At 43.5% G+C, this 18,140-nt stretch overlaps 1 protein-coding gene across 4 annotated transcripts in view; it reads right to left on the bottom strand.

The window, feature by feature from the left end:
• Window positions 1–237: 237 nt before the first annotated feature.
• Window positions 238–18,140, bottom strand: part of ITPR2 (inositol 1,4,5-trisphosphate receptor type 2) — a 264,777-nt gene continuing 246,874 nt past the window's right edge. For all 4 annotated transcript variants that reach the window (XM_030477958.1, XM_030477953.1, XM_030477954.1 and 1 more), the window contains 2 exons: window positions 5,085–5,246; window positions 238–3,890 (listed from right to left, as the gene is read on the bottom strand). In XM_030477958.1, coding sequence (XP_030333818.1) covers window positions 3,804–3,890; window positions 5,085–5,246 — 249 coding nt within the window. In that variant the 3' untranslated portion in view covers window positions 238–3,803. The remainder of the gene's footprint in view (window positions 3,891–5,084; window positions 5,247–18,140) is intronic.

The raw sequence follows: 18,140 nt of genomic DNA, 5'->3' as shown, positions 1-18,140 counted from the left end.
CTGAATGAAACAATTCGTGCCTGAATTAGAATAAATCCTTGCTTTCATTGATGGATTCAGCCTCCATCCATTCAGGACCGTACTGATTCCATCTGCTTTGTCACTTAGTAAAAAGGGATGCATACTCACAGCCTGGTCTGCCATGCAAGAAAACCAACTTGGGTTTCCCCGCAGTCTTCAATTCAGCAACACGCATTTCCCCACACCTTAGCACCAACAATAAGTGAGACAGCCATATATAAAATGACACACTTTATTAAAAGTTACATTCAGCAGCAATGGACATATTTACTTAAGTAGATTTTAACTGTCAAGGAGCTTATAATTAGAAATCTCTCTAAGGCATTAAAAGCTCTTAGATATTTTAACTTCTTTGCAATCATTTAATATAAATAGGTAAGGTAAATGATGCTTGCCTAAGAAGAAGATACCCCAGCTGCATTAAACAAAGATATACATATAAATATATGTATAAAACAACAATTTTTGTTAAAAACTCATTAATAGGGATATTTCACAATCTTTAAGGCTTGGACTCTGGCCCTGCAACTATTATTCACGTAAGAAGTCTCCTGTTTAAGTTACTACATGCAAGTGTACAAGATTGCTCACACGGATGAGAGCAGGGCAGGGCCTAAGTTTTGACAGAATCAGCAAAAATGTCAAATCCCTCAGTGAAATATATTTACAATCTGTGCAAGTAGCATCACCTACTGTTATTGATTATGGAGGTCTCTCTTGGAAACTATCAACAGCAGAAAGGCATCATGGCAAAGGCTAATCAGTATCTGTTAGCTCTTCATTTCCGACATTGCAGCTCTCTCTTCTGAAGAGCAGTATTTGAGATCTTGAGCCTTGGGGACGTTGTTTGGGGTGTGAGACAGAGAGAGCGCCAGCACCACGCAACTGGGCTCAGGACAAAAACTCATTGAGTCTCAAGTTTTTCCAGCTCCAACAGCAGAAACCTCCCTTGATGTGCAGTGGTTCAGCTGCTTTTTCCAAGTGTAAACAAGAAAAGTGCCAACCACTTCCAGTATTAGCCAACAGCCCACCCCCCAATAAATAAGAACCATTCAATTTATCTTACTGTTAAACTGTGCTTTATGCCTCTAATAATCAGGTGTGTGAGTGAGGAAGAGGAAATTGCTGTTGAAACAGAAGCTGTGACTAGATCTGATGAACTGCGTAAACTAATTTGAATTAATATAGCTGCAGGGTCTGATTCTCTACCAACTTACTGCTGACTTCATGTTTGTGTGCAACTCCTTTGGCTTCATGATGTACAACAGGTCTAGTCAGAGAGGCAAATCTGGCTTTATCTTTCACCAGCAGCTGCTTACTGCACGGCTGTGGCTGATGTAAGCTCTCAGAATCAGTTCACTGCATGTCTTTTGGTGTTGAACACTAATTGGTACATGAAGCCCCATTCTCACTGAGAGGCAAGGCTTACAGAAGGGATTTTCACTATGACAGCGATGCTGCAGCAGTATCATTGAGCCCTCATACAGTAAGTGTGAAGGAAAGGCACACTCCGAGCTTTATTCCTAAAATATCCCAGTCATTCATTGAAGACAACTGCTTTTCTATATTCTGCTTCGACCTAGCACCTTTCCCACCATTGCTCCCCATGCCACAGCCACATCTGCTCTGCTCTGGAAAAGGTTAACTCCAGCCTCAGAAGCAAACACACAGCATCAACAAGCTCAACACAGCTCCTGCTGCCTCCGCACACTCCCTCTGCCTGAGAAGCAGCTGATGTCTGGCAGCAGCGATGCTACAAGCCCACTAGCACAGGAGTTGTAGGAAATTTAGTCTCCCACCACGCTCACTTTCATTGGCTTTGTGACATTTCTGTTAACTACCACTTGCTCTTCATCTTAGTACATGGAGGCAGAGTGCTGGCTGGATTTGGGAGAATTTCTTACAGGGAAAACAGACCCTAAAGCTGTAAATGGCCATCACCTCTCATAACTGGGATGCTGTATGGACTAAAGAAAACAGAGATGTTCTTTCTGTGAAATACACAAATCCCTGCTTTTTACACAGCGTTTTTGAAGGGGACAATTGAAGCCAATTGGAAATATTTTAATAGTAGAAGAATCAGACCCTAAAGTATATTATTTTTATCTCAAACACTTCACTGGCACAAAAAAAAAGAGACTGCTTCCAAGAACAGGTTTGAATTTGGGATTAAGAGAGAGAAATGCCCCTTCCTTCCCTTTACTCTAGGTCTGTTGGTTTGAATTATGCCTTAAATAAGACAACAGCATTTCTTCAGGGAGAAACTAGAACTAGTGGAGCCAATAATGTTTTCACCTTTGATCAAAATGGCTTTTATAACAAAATGGAAACGTTATAGGGGGAAAATAATCACAAAAATATTTAAAAAGTGACTCCATGTAACAGAGGTGCATTTTCAAGTGCACCAAGGACAATTAGGTAACCAAAACCCATTAAAAAGGAAAGTGAACTGGGACCATAATTCCCATTTGCGCCCCCAAAATCTTCTGCTAAAAGAGAAAAAAGCCCTCTTGGGCTCGGTGGAAACCCTGTGACTTTTCTTTTAAAGCCATCCCAAGAAATACAGGATACAGCAGGAACCTGCACAGCTGACTCGCTGCCACCTTTCACTGAGCCTAGAGCTGGAAGGAGCTCCTCTGGCATCGCCCCTTATCCCCTACCAGTGCCAGGTCTGCCAGCCCCTGAAAGCAGGAAGGGGAGGCAAAGGCACAAACCCATGATCTTTAGCTCAGAAGAAAGCTAGCAGAATAGGGTGCTTATTTACCTAAGTCAACTCTCGCTGAAGATGAATTTATGGAAGGTAATCACACCATTAGAGCTCCATACAGAAAGACATTTCTAAGCTTTTTAAAAAAATAAAATCCTATACATGCTTCAAACTACAGGTATAATTTTTTTTTTTTTTCCTGAATCCTCTATCGGAACTTGAATTTAAAACACAGTTTAACGCCTCAGTATGTGAAATCTCACGGCCACGTTAATCGAGAACATCTGAAGCCAGGAGAAAGAAATCACTTCCAGTTATGTTGTCAGTGTTACATGCATAACATTCCCACAGCTGTAGATCCATTGTGCTCCACGTTATAAATAAGAAATTGCATGGTGACAGCTAAAATTCAAAAGCGTTAATGTTTCTCTTTGCAACTCTTTTTCTATTTTTTTTTATTCTTTTTTTTTGGGTTGGTTTTTTGTATTTTCAGTCTTGAGGTTTCTCCTCTTGGCTTCCTAGTAGAAGTTACTTGAAGCAACATTATTGCTTACCCAACTGACATGTTTACGGTAATTAAGAAATAGTAAATGCCAAGCAAATATGACTAATGCTGCTATTTGGCAAATAAGCCTGAAATGATTGATCTATTGATCCTTGCCCAGGCTGTCGTATTTGCGTTAATAGACATTTCTCCTTCTTCTGCTCATCTTGGCTACCCCAGCAGTCTGAAGGCAGCTCGAAGGACTCGGGCAAACGCTGTCCCAAGCTCCGTCGTACATGACAGCTATTACTGAAGCCAGTGAGTTGAAGAGCACAAACGCAGCTGAGTCGGGCTCCGTGAGCGAATACAAACAGGCTTGCTTGTATCTCTCACATTCTAGGTTGCGGTCCCTTTCAACCATGAAAAACAACTACAAATTGTTCCCAGAGCTAAACCACTTAACATCTTGGCACTTGGTTGTTTTTAACTTTGTAACAATAGGCACTGTTCACTCCTCTCAATCTCAGTTTTTTATTCTATAATAAAGCAGGAATACTGATGAAAGGCTAGTCACGGCTTCTCCCCGTGGTATCAGGGTGGTGGCATGTGATGATTCACATGGGGTGTGTTTGATCCAAGAAAGCCCAGCCTCTGCTTATTCTTCCTTTGTTCTGTCATCTAAGGTGGAAAGGCAGAGAGAGACGAGTTGAGATTTTTTTTTTTCTTTTTACTATTATTTAGCAGTCACAGAGCAAGATACATATAAGCAAAACAACAGGGAGTGGAATTCTTTTCTTCAGCATTGAAAATTACAAGTAAGAGATGCCTTTGAAGTGAGAGATCTGTTTCCTGCGAAGTATGGACATTTTATTCTTGTTTGTACATTATTCTTATCCACTGGCAGGTCTTACAGTGTATTATTTGCACGGCTATTGAGTTGTGTAGCCCTGCAGAGGGTCAGAATTTCCACTTGGTACTGTACAATCACAGAATTAAAAGATGATCCCAGTCACAGAGAGTTTAAATTTAAGCCAGGAAAATAAAAAAGCCACCAGGATAGTATGGATAAGCACAATAAGAAAAAGTCTCAGCATGTCCAGTCTAAACCTTTGTCGAGTTTTTCACAGGGAAAGAGTTTTAAGGAGGGATTTGAAGGGAGATAATTAGGTGACTCTGTTGATGCCACCGAAGTGCTTCCAATAAAGAAACACAAAGATGCTTTTCTGAAACTGTAATGAGCAAACCAAAGGTGACCAGCATCTTTAGCAAAAAAGGAGCTGGCCTTTTTGATCCTGAAGTGAGAGAAAACACATAGGGGGACTTAGGCAGGAGCAGGACTTTAAGGGAGGCCAGCAGCTTGTACTCTAAACAGGATAGATGGGGGAGCTGTGGGAGGGGCACAAAGACAAGGGTGACACAAGAAAAGCAACAGGCTTCGCAAATTGTTTTCACAACAGCACTGTTGGTATTCTCAGTGGGGGAAAAAAATCCAAGCGTAAGATTTAGAAAGCTTTTCTAACGATTCCATCAGTATGCAGCTGTTTCTGACTCTATGCCTTTTTTATTGCCAGGTTATGCAGTACCTGCATATGCAAAGCCCATCATCGCTTCTGTGGTTTTCCCTCTGTCCTCACACACTCACTGGGAGGATTTCATAACTAATTCTCCTTACCTGTTCTCTGCTGTTGCTAATAGAGTACAATTTCATTCCAAACCCATATCAGTGTATCTACTCAGAAAGCTTACTGGAGGGTAAGATAAAACCTTTCTAAGACAGAAGTCTCTTTTGTAACACTGTCCTGACTGTGACCTGATGAAAGCTAGCACACTACCCACACGCGCTCATGTTGCTACCCACCGCAGGGTGCTTACCTGTTCCTTGAGCTCAGCAAGCTGACTGGAAAGCTGTTTTACAAGGCTCATGGTTGACTCCAGCCTCTCTTGCAGGTTCCTGATTTCGTTTTGTTCACTGTCGCCTTCGTTGCTAACCAGGGACATGGCTCTCATTCTAGGGAACCAGTCCAAATTCTTCTCCTACATGGGTATTAGGAAAAATAGCAATGTTAGTAGGGGTTTATGCAGTGCTACTAAGCTGACACTAGAGAATGAAAACTCAGGACTTTTTTTCTCAGTGGATGACACGCAGCAAGTGGGCTTAAGAAGTAGTAAATTCAGACAGTATTTTACACAAGCATTATTATCCTTGGTTCTTCTTAGCTACAAAGAAGGCATCAACTGGAAAATCTTGGTTCCCCACAGCTGTATTGCAGCATGAGCAGTGTTGGCACATTCATCAGCATAGAAATGCCCACTGGTGATCTGGGAAGACTTCTCTTTTACACTAGCACCAGGAAAACCCAAATGCTCCCCATGCTTTGATCTTAAGTGTATGCAGGGACACATTTCCTCACTGTTTCTTCAGCTTGGTTGGCCTCCATCAATTTTGGCTTTCCTTGCAGCAATGTCAGCAAGCCAATATCAGGAAAATAAGACAAGCCACAGTCCTCTCCAGGCTGGCCTACAGCATGCCTACTGCAAGAGCAGAGGGACCTTGCATTTAGCTACCCACAACAGATCTGTGGTCCTGGGAATGGCTTAGGCTTCAGCATGCTATTCAGATTGTATACCTTCAGTAAATGCAAGCATAACCCCATGGCCAAGGGCTACCCTGCTATGGATCAAGCATGGAAGAGCACTGAATTGGGCGTTTCTCTATTCATGGACTCAGGCTATGAATTTAATCATAATAAAAAATATTGTAAATAGATGTCATGCGTCAGGAAGGTGTTGCTATCAGCATGAGCCTGAATTGTCTCCATGGCTTGGGGGCACAGATATTTGTGTGCAAAGCATAACAGACAGAGGAGAGGGGAGGGTGCAAGCCTAAGAGGAGTGGCAACCATGTGGCAAGCAACCCGGTTTGCCTTAAGGCACGAGACAAAGGAAACAGGTCCTATAGCTGGCCATGCGTTACCTTGGGGGGAGTGGGAGGATGTGGTTAGATCATATGCATGGTGTTTTGCAATGGGTCTCTATGGACACGTGCACTTCATAACTTTAGAGGAGAAACAGAATTAATTGTAGCGTGTCTCTTCCAGTCTCCTGTGCTGTGAGTGACCCCACACAAACAGCACTATATCAAAAAGAAAAGGAAGAAAGAAAAGGAGGAAAGGAGTTCTTTCCAGAAGTCCCCCTACAAGACTCCTGGTAGGCGAGAGCTGTGCTACCTCTATTGCCCGGGCTTGGTGTTTGGTAAAGTTTTAAGTGCATTGAAACTTACTGTAGTCTCAGACTTTGCTTCACCATGAAAACAGAAAAGCCAGCAATGATTCTGCAGTATTTACAGCTGGGCAGCCATACGTGAACAGGGTCCACATGAGCTGGCCTGGCAAAGCTGTGAGCCCAGGGATGTGCAATATGATTATAGCTCTGATGTGCTTCCAGACATGGTTGCTTTCAATTATGTAGTGCTCTGCCCTAATCACCAAACCCTCCCCTCCTATAACAACATGGTTTAGAAACAACTGAGCTAATCCTCAGTAAGCATGAAAGCACTTACAGTATTCATGTTTTTCCACTATTTGCATTAGCCCAGTCCCCTCTGTTACCCTGGAAAAGACTAAATGCGAAGCCATATGAATTTTGGCTTGTTTTCTTCTTTTTAACTCAAAACTTCTAATGAGTTTTTGCCTTTCTCTGCAACCTCTGGTCCTGTCACTAAACTGACAAGATGTTCAGGGAATAAGACCGTGCCCCTCGGTTGCATTTTGCAGCTCAGGGCTGTCATCCGTGCTCACTGGCGGAATGAGGCCTCTTTCCTCGCTGCCCACTTTCTGAGCCTCGTGATCTCATTATGACAATTTACTGTGGTTACGCATGATGCCATTTTCAATGGGTCATAACTCATTCAAATCAAAACCTGTTTTCACCAGCTCTGCTGGTGAGCTCGAAAGGAGCGCACATGACCCTCCCCGCTGGATATCCCCAGCTGACACACGGAGCTGTAGACTCCTATTTCTGCTGCATGAGTTTCTGCTTACAAGACCAGCATTCATTTTCCACGAGTATGCCCCCATATTTATTTTAGATTTATTTTGGCTGGGATCTAGCAGAGCATTCATCACGTGCCCAGCATTAAGCACAGGTGTACTCATTTATACTAAGCTCAGTTTGTGCACAGTGCCCTTCTGGATCAATGCCTTTTTTTTCTTTGCAAAATGTTTGCCAGCAAATTTGTCTGCCACTATAGGCACAGAAAGTTAATTCAAAGGAGCTACAGTGAACAGAACTGCACTTGTATCTGAATGTTTCCTGGAAAGCTCTGGTATCTGTACCCATTACAGCTTCTCATGCTTGAAGCACCTGAAGATACCAAAAGCAAAGTTGCATGGCCATAGGAGGCAGCAGGGGGGCCAGGAGCCCTTTTTGGAACGGCTCACCATAATGCCAACATTTCTAAAGCCAGGCTGCACAGACAGAGCAACCTGAGACTCCATCATTGCGGTTCTTGTGTTTGCCGATTACTGCTTCCACGATTGTGAAATGCACTTTGCTAGTCTTGTTTCCATCTGCCACTCCCTCGCTCCTCCAGGATAAAAACCAGAGACCATCAACTGCCTTGGAAAGATTTCTGTGGACTGACCCTCCACCGCACTGAAGCATTCAGAGTACACCACAAAACTCCACATCCTGGCTCAGTGGGCTTGCCTCCCCTGAGGCTCCCAGTGTCACCTGCTTCCCTCCTCCTTGGCACAACCTTATACTTCCTGTGAAGACAGATGACCAGGAGCAGGTGAAGACAGGGACAGAGCACACAGCACCTCGCCTGCTGCCACATGACGCTGTGGTGCTGATGGTGACTCTTCGGCTGGAACCACTCTGCACCACGTGCTGGCTCATCTTGGCCACCACGAGCCCCAGAGTCATGGGAGCTCAATGACAGACTCCACTCATTCACATGCGCCCAGCTTTGCGTTTCCAGCAATGCTGTGGTAATCTCCCCCAAGAAAGAAATGCAGTTGTAGTTTAGTTACAGACCAAAAAGATCTAGGTATTTTTTGTCAAAATGTTGTGGAGGATCAAGCAAGGGCTTGATCCAAGTACTGAGAAGGTGGTGGGTTTGTACGAACCTCATGAAAAGAGGAGACCTCATGAAAAGATATACTGACTCCTATAGCTTTTCCTGGCAACAGAGAGGCAACAGGTCAAAGAGCCCACCACAGATCTCTCACTTGGTAGTCCCAAGTGCTGTGTTGGGTGCAGGCAGGATTTGCTTGTTGGTTCTCAACTGCATATACATTTAATGAATCCAGTCCAGCTGTGTATCTTTATCATGCAAAGTATCAGAAGGACTCAAAATTCAGTACATTCTAGCTTGCCAAGCTGTCTTTAAATTAAAAATACTTATCTAGCTTTCACCAATAGCTCCATTATAGTGTACGCAGTAGGCATATTCCTTGCTGAACTGCATGCTTTTGCCAGTCAATATTATCTTAAGTTTTCATTCCATTATGAACTGCAGAACTTTATTAAAGGGCAGCATAAAAATTAGCTGTGGCGCACAGCCCTGTTTGCTGAGTCTATACCACAAACAAACAGCTATTGCTGCTGGGGACAAAAAACTTTTGATCACAAACCTGCCAGGATCCAGAAGGCAAATTGGACAAGGCTCCTCTGCTGAAAATTTCAGTGATTTGTAAGTGTTCACAGGGGGACAGGCACTCTGTGACTGCTCAGCTATGGGAGAGCTATTTTTACTCCAAGGTAATTGCTTGCCAATTAGCTGGAGGTAGTTAACATGTTTGTACAACCCCAAACATTTGTTCTGGGACTTAAATGTTTATGGGCTCAGTCCAGGGTTCACCTTGACCACCTAACACACGTTAAAGCTGTAACATGCCTCCTATATGCTGCAGGTGCGCTCCTGCTTTGCTTTATTTGACTGGTGCAGGGATGGAATTTTGCAGGGTGTTCTCTGTCACGCCTTAGCTTAGAAATCCAACCATTTTACTGACTCATTCACTCAGATATTCTGAACCCCACCGAGAACCGAGAGGGGGTTCATTTGGGTGAGGGAGGTAGGCTGCTGGCAGTGAGCAGGGCAAACCTCTGCAAACAGCTGCCACAGGACTCCATCAACAGCCACCAGGATAGTGCAAGGTGACATGGCTCCAGCATAAATGACCTCACAGAGGGTGAGGTATGTGGATAAGATGCTTTAAAACGAACTAGCTGCCTGGACACAATTAATTGTTAAAGTGTACTGAAACCTTCTTTCTAAACAACCAAGGCTGAATGCAGTGTATTGTTACTGTTATTTCATTCTTGTGAAAGATAGCAGCTATTCGCAGCCCAACCGCAGCAGCCCACCTACTGATCACAGCATCCTCCCGCTCCACACTCCCTCCACAAGCATAACGTGTGCCTTGCAGAATTCATATTTAAGTATACATCTGTGGCCAGGGCAGAGAGTCAGCCAGACAGGAAGGCTGCAGGGACAGAAAGGAGCCGCAGCCTCCTCTCCATCAGTTCAGCTGGGGGAAGAAAAAAAACAGGCAAAAAGGCAGGAGGGGCCAGCCAAAAGGCTGCAGGCCAAAGAGACTGCACACGAGCAGAGCAGACATTTCATGTGATGATCCAGCATGCTCATTCCCTCCGTCCTCCCCCCTCAGCTGGCAGGACTCCAATAGGAATCACAGCTCACCTCTCGGCAAGGTACTCTGGGTACACATAACTGTGAGGTGCCAACGGCGAGGGCACATGCCTGAGAAGGCACAGGGCTTAGATAGTTTGCTACTTGTGTTTTCTGAGAAACCTCAAACCCTTCTTCTCAGAGAGGCATGCTCAGAGCAAAAGTCTGCGTTTGCCTCCTGGAGTTTTCTATGCAACTTTCTCCTTCCCTTCTGTGAGCTTTCCAGAGGAGGACAGAGCTAAGTTCCCCTTCAGTAAAACATTGCCATTTTTTCTGACTTTGCTAGCTCCATTTGAGCACAGATGGAGAAAAGACTGAAGAAATTTATTTAGAGTTCCTATACTTTGTACAAAGTCTCTCTCTCGCCATCCCTGTCCTGTTGGCACAGCCAGCTGGCTTCAATCGAGCTCTCACGCTGAGCTGAATCCATGCCTCCGGAGTAATTGACAGAGAGACGTTTCTTCAGGAGGTGCTGCTTTCATAGGTTAGCAAGATGGATCAGCTGCAACCAGCAGGAAAGACTGGGCTGTGCCGTTAAAAAAATAGATTACTAGATAACAATGAGAGAAAATAGGTCAAAGAGTACGACAAAGGAGATGAAGTAAAGGAATGCAGGCAGCCTAATGCACAGTCTGCCAGCACCACTGCCACGGGCTGAGAGTGCCATGCCACTGCCAGCTGTACCACACTTTCATTTCTCCAGCAGACTCTGATGCAGTGACTCTTAGCCCTTTCTACCCCGTGACCCCCTGTTGCAACATGAAAACAAGCTGTTTGGGGACTTCCCTCCTATCTATTCAAAGAGAAAAGCGGTGATGACTGCTCATGACTCCTCCTGGGTTGCGACCTCCCCAGCTGCACACATAAGAGCAGGAGATGGGCCTCTGCATCCTCCAGCCCCACCATTCCCTATCTCACACAAATGGTTCGCTCCTTGGCGACTCAGCCAGGCGAGCGAGACGGCCGTCAGGAGGGTTATTTGTTACCTAATAGCAAGGCTGAGAAAATGGGCACGCTTAAAGACCTCTTTGCTCCTCAGGTAGATGGTCACTGAAGGGTGAAGAAGAGCAATATGGACATCATGGAACAGCACTGCCAGGAAGCATGGCACAACTTCACCTTTTGTGACCACACTGTGCCCCAGGACCTCAGCATGAAGGCAAACAACCCGCCAGCATTGCTACTCTCGGCAGGCAGCTCGTGTCCTTTCAGGCGCAGGAACGAACAGACCGTGCACTCCCCTTTTTTGAGCCAGCAACTTGAATAAATAGCACTGGGCACAGAGAGATCTATTTACTGAGAAATTTGTCCGTATGTCTGAAATGTAAATAAGTCCATCCCTTCCCTTCCCAGATCTGTTGCCCATATAAGCAGAGAGTGATCAGTCCAAACGACCTTTTGAAAGCTATTCTTTTTCTGCCTAGGGACTGAGCCTGGCCCTAAAAATCTGTAGCTACATAGCTCCTATAGCCACCTTAAAAAGGGATTTCAAAGACTTAAAATATCTTGTGCTTTAGATGACAAAGGGCAATAACCACTTTGTGATTTAATCACAGACAATAATAATTTGGTTCAGTGCATGATTCAGCTAATCCACAATTTGATAAATGTTCATCCTAAACTACAAACCCAAACAGCTTTCTGCAAATCCTGTTTGACACTTTAATGTTAAGACTCCTGATGATAAGCAATCTGCGCTGTATAAGAATATAGGGAGGGAAATTAGGAATTGTTATGCATCTATATGCATCCACAACAGTAAGTCAATGAAAATAAAAATAAATCTTGGCAATTACAGATAAATCTTTATGCAACAAGTAAACTAATAGGTCTGGCTAGGTCTATACTGGATTGATACATGCTACAGATTCTACAACTCATGGAAAAATATAGAAATCTGTTTCTCCCTGAATGCAGGTTGGAACCATAACACAGACCTGCCTTCTGCTTTAGCAGTGTCATTGATGCATTTACTTTCATTTTAACTTGGCTGCATGTTTTTGAGAGCTGCAGAAGAATCTATCACCATAATTCTGAATAATTGTGAGTTCTTCAAGACTGATATCCAGGCTAGCCAGTTATAAATGTCTCAGTGTTTCAGTATCAGTATGCCCGCTTGTGATACCCCTGCAAAAATTATGGCGAGGAATGATAATAAACCTCAAATTGTGAAGATTTTTCTCTGATGCTGTACTGTGGCAGTTTCAATACTCAGCTTGAAACTCTTTAAAGGACCCTGCTGTTCCAAGAACAAGCACCCCAAAATTTCTGCTTATCAAACACACCTAAGGGACTTGGCTTTTACCTCCAAGAGATGGAAACAACCATGAAAATAATTCTTCATAGTGGAGACCTTAAGTTTGAATGTGATCTCACATCATTGTTGTGGACAAACCCATGTGCAAATGGTAAGTATATGAGTCAGCAGTGTGCCCTTTAGAGTGAAAAAGGCCACCACGGCCTGGGCTGCACCAGCCAGAGTGCAGCCAGCATGCCAAGGGAAGTGATCCTGCTTTGGTCCCGGGCAACTTTGCCCTAGAAGGTGGAAAGTAGTAACCAAAATAAGCAGCTTTGTGACCAGCACACTGAGGCTGCACCTTCCAGCTACCCTCTAGGTGAGAACCCGGGAGATCTGAAGGTGTGCAAGGACTGCAGGTGGCTGGGGACACGAGAGCTGCACATCACTTTCTGTGTGCTTGGAGGCCTGAGCTTGTATCTCACCCAGCACCACACTCCTTGAAGCCACACTTGCTTCTTGTGTCTTCCCTTCCCCGCAGCGCATGTTCATTTCTCAACTGTTGATTTCTTCTGCTGCTTCAATTGCTCTCTGCCACCTTATCTCTATCATAACCCTGAGAATTGATATTCTGCTCTGTAAATCTTCAAGAATCCCAACACCACCATCTGAAGTTAGGAATTGGTACTTAATATTTGTGCCCTTAAAAGAGATATAATTATAGATCTGTGCAAAACATGAATTTATTTTTCCACATTCCTATGTTTTTATGTTGTTAGTGGTTACGGGACACGCTTTAGGAAAAAAACACCTCAGATTATTCATTTAAAATAATTATATTATTTCTGATTTTATCCCTGGATCCTGTGCATAACGAAACAACATCTGGTACAGAGATTAGAAAATAAATGTTCTTGGCTTATTTTTTTTTTTCTTTTGTTAAACAGATGTTGTTGATACAAAACGCAGAACTGTAAATCATAGCCTGCATGTGGACACAGACTGTCACTACTGAGCAGAAATTTACTGTGGCTAGATAGAGATTTGAAACAGCAATGAATCACTGGCTTACTAACTTTATTCACGTGGGTATGGTTTCAATATTCTGACATTAAGTGCACATGTCCTTAAAAAAAGAACCTTTTAATGGCAGCATGGGAGGCTCTGGTTTAGTTCCAGCTGTCTCGGTGGGGGAAGCGCAGTGTAATGCAATGGCAGCCTCTGCGCAGAGGAACCTGGCAGTTCTCCGTCTCTTCCCTCACAGCTCATTGCGGTCCTGCTATTGAATCCTGCAGGCTTGGCTCCCCCAGTGCCGAGAGCGGCGCTGCTTAGTGCCACACCATGTAGGCAGCCCTGTCACAGGAGAAGCGCTGAGCTGCTCATGCAGCCCCACCACCACCACCAAAGTGCCTACAGCTCTGACTTCTTTCCCCCTCTCCTTCCCCTGCTGCTCCTGACATCATTTCAGCAAATTCACCTTCCATTTGCTGGACTGGGTCACACCTAACTGAATGGTAATGGTATTTCTGCTTCCCGTTGGCTGAGTTTAAAATGAACAGAATTACTATGCTTTTCCAGGCCCTTGCCATTCCTACAGCACGCTGCCTCACTGCTTGCACTAGCATGCTGAAGCCCTCCTTCTCCTGTTCTTTTAACAGTGATTTTCTTTTGCAAAACATGCTAGCAGGCACACTCCAGATACGGAACTCCAGACAAAAGCCAACAGCAGTAATCCCACTGCAGTGTAAACATACCCTACAGTACCATGCCACTGCTGGGGACAGAGGTGATGTCTGCTCCTTAGAGACATATTACCATTCAGCTGGTAAGGACACCACAAATTCTGACCTGTTTTTGTCAATGTAAATGCTGGTTTGATCCAGTAGACCAGGGTCTAACTGCATGGTTAATCTCCAAACCATGATCTCCACTTCATTATCTTTTGTGGCACAGGATTCAGGCACATACTTGTTGAAGTATATGGGGGGTTTTTTTCACATTTAGCTTTAATTCTCTGGTCCTGTCACCTTATATTTTGCAAGTGCTGCCCATTTCCTAGCTTTAGCTTCAATTTGGTGCAACAAAATCTTTGGGGAAATACAAAGACTCTGCTGGAGACTCATTTTTCAGAGGCTCAGGTCTTGACCTTGTTCTCAGCTTTGCACAGGCAGAGCTTCACTGATTGCAGTGCGATTGTTCTGGTTTAGGATACTGCCAGAGTTGAGGCATTTTGAATCCTGATCTGAAATGTTCTACTTCGGGCCCATTTGACTCTGATGTATTTTGAACATGGTGTGGTATGAAAGGACAATTTAAAGAACAACATTTTCTTTTAAAATTAATAAGAATTATTTCCTAGCACCAATGGACTATCCAGAACTGTTTTTTTAAGCAACAGCATTATCATGGCATATACCACACATGTACATAAATGCATATACTTGGGTATCAGTCAGAAGAGAAGAAAAAGCTCTAGGTTTCTCTTTGAAGGGTTTCCTAACGAAACACCACCAAGCAACGGCCACCTTTCAGCCTTATGGGCCTGAACACTACCAACCTGCTCTCAAATCACTTGCTCTGTTCAAATGCTTGCCCCCAGGTTTTGTACACTCCTCTGCACAGCGAGCACAACACCTTGCCTACGCAAACACGACGGCCAAGGGGAGGGCCTTTGGCAGGTCTGGCTGTGGCTGGGTGAGTGGCAGATCCCACAGGGCTCCACCTGCCTACTGGGAAGCACAGAGCACTTTTATTCCCTTTGGGAAATAGGCAGAAAACAGCAAAAACGTGCCTTCAAGGTGAAACATGTATTTGTTCAGGTTCATGTCTACTGTTTTCAGAGGCTGCAAGCATTGATCAATAAGAGAAAAAACCACCATGGTAGTTTGTGAACCTTTATCTGCCTATACTACATTTTCATTTAGTGCTCTTTCTCACATTGCTAGGAAAATATTGAAATGGATCCTCTGTACAGATCTGCTTTTTCTTTGGGTTTTTTTCAGCCCAGCATTTAAATACGGTTTGCTTTGTTCAATTAAAATGCATTTTCTCTTGAGAACAAGCAGATGATCAGTTTCACAAACCCGGAGTTACAACTTTTCTTCAGCAGCATCCAACAAAATGAAAACCAGGCAAAACATTTTAATCACATGTGTATAAAATACACAGGGTTCATTAAGTATGATTTAAAGTTGCCTGTTTGTTTTGCAGACTCTTTAAAGCTCCCACTACCCCAGACTCACAGAAGTCTAATGTGATTCCTGATCTATTGAATTTCGTAGGATGGCTGTAGTGGGTTCCATTATATATAAATTGGATGCAGCCAATTTACAATCTCCGATACATACTTTTATCTCAAAATGCCCGGTGAGGCAATTGTGTAAAGTACTTTATCAGGGATTGTTGTTGGTAATATTGCAAGATTTCATGATGTAAAAAATACATCAATGTCATTTAAATTGAACAAAATGGTTCCCCTTTTTTTTTCCCTGTAAAGCATTTTTAACCATCTTCTCAACAAATTTGTTCAATAAATACTGTATGAAACAAACATTTTGCACTTTGTCCCACAGATACAATTTGCTAACCTGATTGATTTCTTTCTCTACAACTAATCCGATTTCTTTAGGCTATATATCTTCTCTTTTATTAAAGATGATGCAATCTTAGCTTTTTATCATACACACATCCACCACACTAAAAAGAGAGAAAATTTCATGAACTAGCCTTGCAAGCAAATCGAAAAACCTGACACAAATCTCATAAAGCTGATCCCAAAAGATAAATGGCACAATGAGACCAAAGTTATACAAATTCAGAAACTTATCCATGCAGAGTAATACAGGCTGGTGGATTTTTCTTCCCAAGACAGATACAGAAAACAAGTAACTTCTTCATCTCTAAAACACCTTGTAAAACAAGCTCACACTAATGTTGTACCCAACTCCCCCAAATCTTGCTGTCTCTGAACCGTGAGAACACAGAAGCAGAACTACACTTTTTGTAGTCCTTCCCTGTTCTACTCCTTGCAGAATCTCTCCACTATGTTTTGAGTCCAAGCAACGTTATGCTTATTTACTTTTAAATGGTGTTCCTGGTAAGGCAACAACCTCAAACTCATCTCCCCGTTCTTTCGCTAATTGCCCTTATGTCTTTGGGCAAACCCGTAGTCCTTCCTTTCCTCAGCATCTGCAGTTGTCTGCGTTGGCTGTGGACAATTTTGGAGTCTTTTTCCCATTCAGAAGCCAGAAGCTTAGTACCACTGTAATACAAAAAACAATAACTGTTTTCAAACGTTGCAATAATATTCTCAAACAGCAATGAAGTGTTTTGTGTTTGTTGCTTCTCCCATAGTACAAAATCAAATGAATCCAGTTTACACACTTTGGGATCTGCTCATCACATTGTTCCTCTGAGGCTGAACTTCTTATCACTATCTGTGACCCCAGTTAAGGTCCAGTTTTCATTAGGCAAAGCCATACACAGCCAGTCCCAGGAGAACTGAGGCTCTGCTACTGCCAGGATTTTAAGCACAACAGTAGGTGCCTATCCAGTGACTTGGAGAGCCTTTCCATCACTTGAAATCACAGAATAAAGGTCTGCCCACACACAGATCCGTCTCAGGCCACATGCTTCTTTAACAAAGGGATAAAAGATGGCTTTTGCAAGCTGCCTGGAAAGTTAACAGCTCTAGTCTCTGGCAGGTCAAGGCAGGAATGGATTCCAGCAGGGAACCGCAGCCCATGTCCTGCCAGCAGCACTGCTCGGCTTGAGGGCGCTCCAGCTGGAACACCTCCACTTCATGTTCGTGGGGATGTGCAAGTTTCAAGGAACACAGCCTCATGTCCAGACCCCTCATCGAGTTTTTAAGGCCAGCAGCAAACAAACAAACAGGAACCCAACTTGGCTAATTTATTTTAATTTGCAAATTGAATGAATTGAAGCTGGAAGGAGGACAAGGATGTTGCGACTACACTGTATTATAAAGGCAGAACCCATCTTTATAACAAATTCAGTCTTCAAACACTAGTATTGGTCAACAGACAGGTGGCCAAATCTTTCAATCACAAAGGAAATCAAGCTAAGCTTTCAACTGAGCCACAATACCACAGGGTCCAAAAAGACTAGTGCCAGGTAGTATCAAACCACTGATTCCAGACCTCGGGGATAAAACTCCTAGATCTCAATGAATCTACTTTGGAGGAGTTTTAGGCTACACTTTGTATCTTGCAATTGCATGACAGCTTTGTATTCAGAAGTTATTTGAAAGGAAAGAAATAAAAAGACAGAGTCGTGTTGGTGCTGGGACCTGTCCCTTTAGGAGTTAACAAGAATGTGAGGGGCTGAGCATGGAGGCAGCAGGGACAACAAGGGCAGGGCACAGTGGCATGGCCATTCCCTCATCCAGCAGGCTAGGAAGATGAAGGTTGTCACCATACCCTCACTACACACAGTTAATCTGCTTGTGCTGCAGCACCTGCCGTTGATATCAGTCTTTCTCCCGCTGCAGCAAATGGCATGATTTCTAAGGAGGCAGGATCAGAACTGTGGTTTCCCATCCAAGTAACAACAGGATAATTAATTTTGCCTGTCTGGAAAGAATGTGTGTAAACTTAAAAACACTAAAACCTCAAGCTTTTACAATGAGGTACCAAATGAAACTCACCTTTCGCTTTATTTATCCATACCTCACACATCACCTAGCCAAACAGGCCGACTAAATTATTTATGGCAGACCAAAGAGCCCATTTTCTGGAAAACACAGAGCCCTTGAAGGAGAAAAAAAGATGCTCAGCTCTCTTGTAGAACAGGAGCTTTGTGCAAAGATGCAAAGTCCTCAAGCTAACTTTTAATGCTTTGAGCAACACACAAATGAGCAGGAAATCAGCTAATTAGACACGTTACTGTAATTGCTTATTTTATGAAGTGGAGAGGGAGGTGTTCAGCACTTCTATAAGATAATAATGCAAAGGCAAAATTGTACCGAGAAGCAAAAATAGCA

This window comes from Strigops habroptila, chromosome 3, assembly GCF_004027225.2.
Source record: "Strigops habroptila isolate Jane chromosome 3, bStrHab1.2.pri, whole genome shotgun sequence".
Classification (NCBI taxonomy): domain Eukaryota; kingdom Metazoa; phylum Chordata; class Aves; order Psittaciformes; family Psittacidae; genus Strigops; species Strigops habroptila.
Note: the sequence above shows the minus strand (reverse complement) of the source record. Positions and strands in the feature narration are given on the sequence as shown.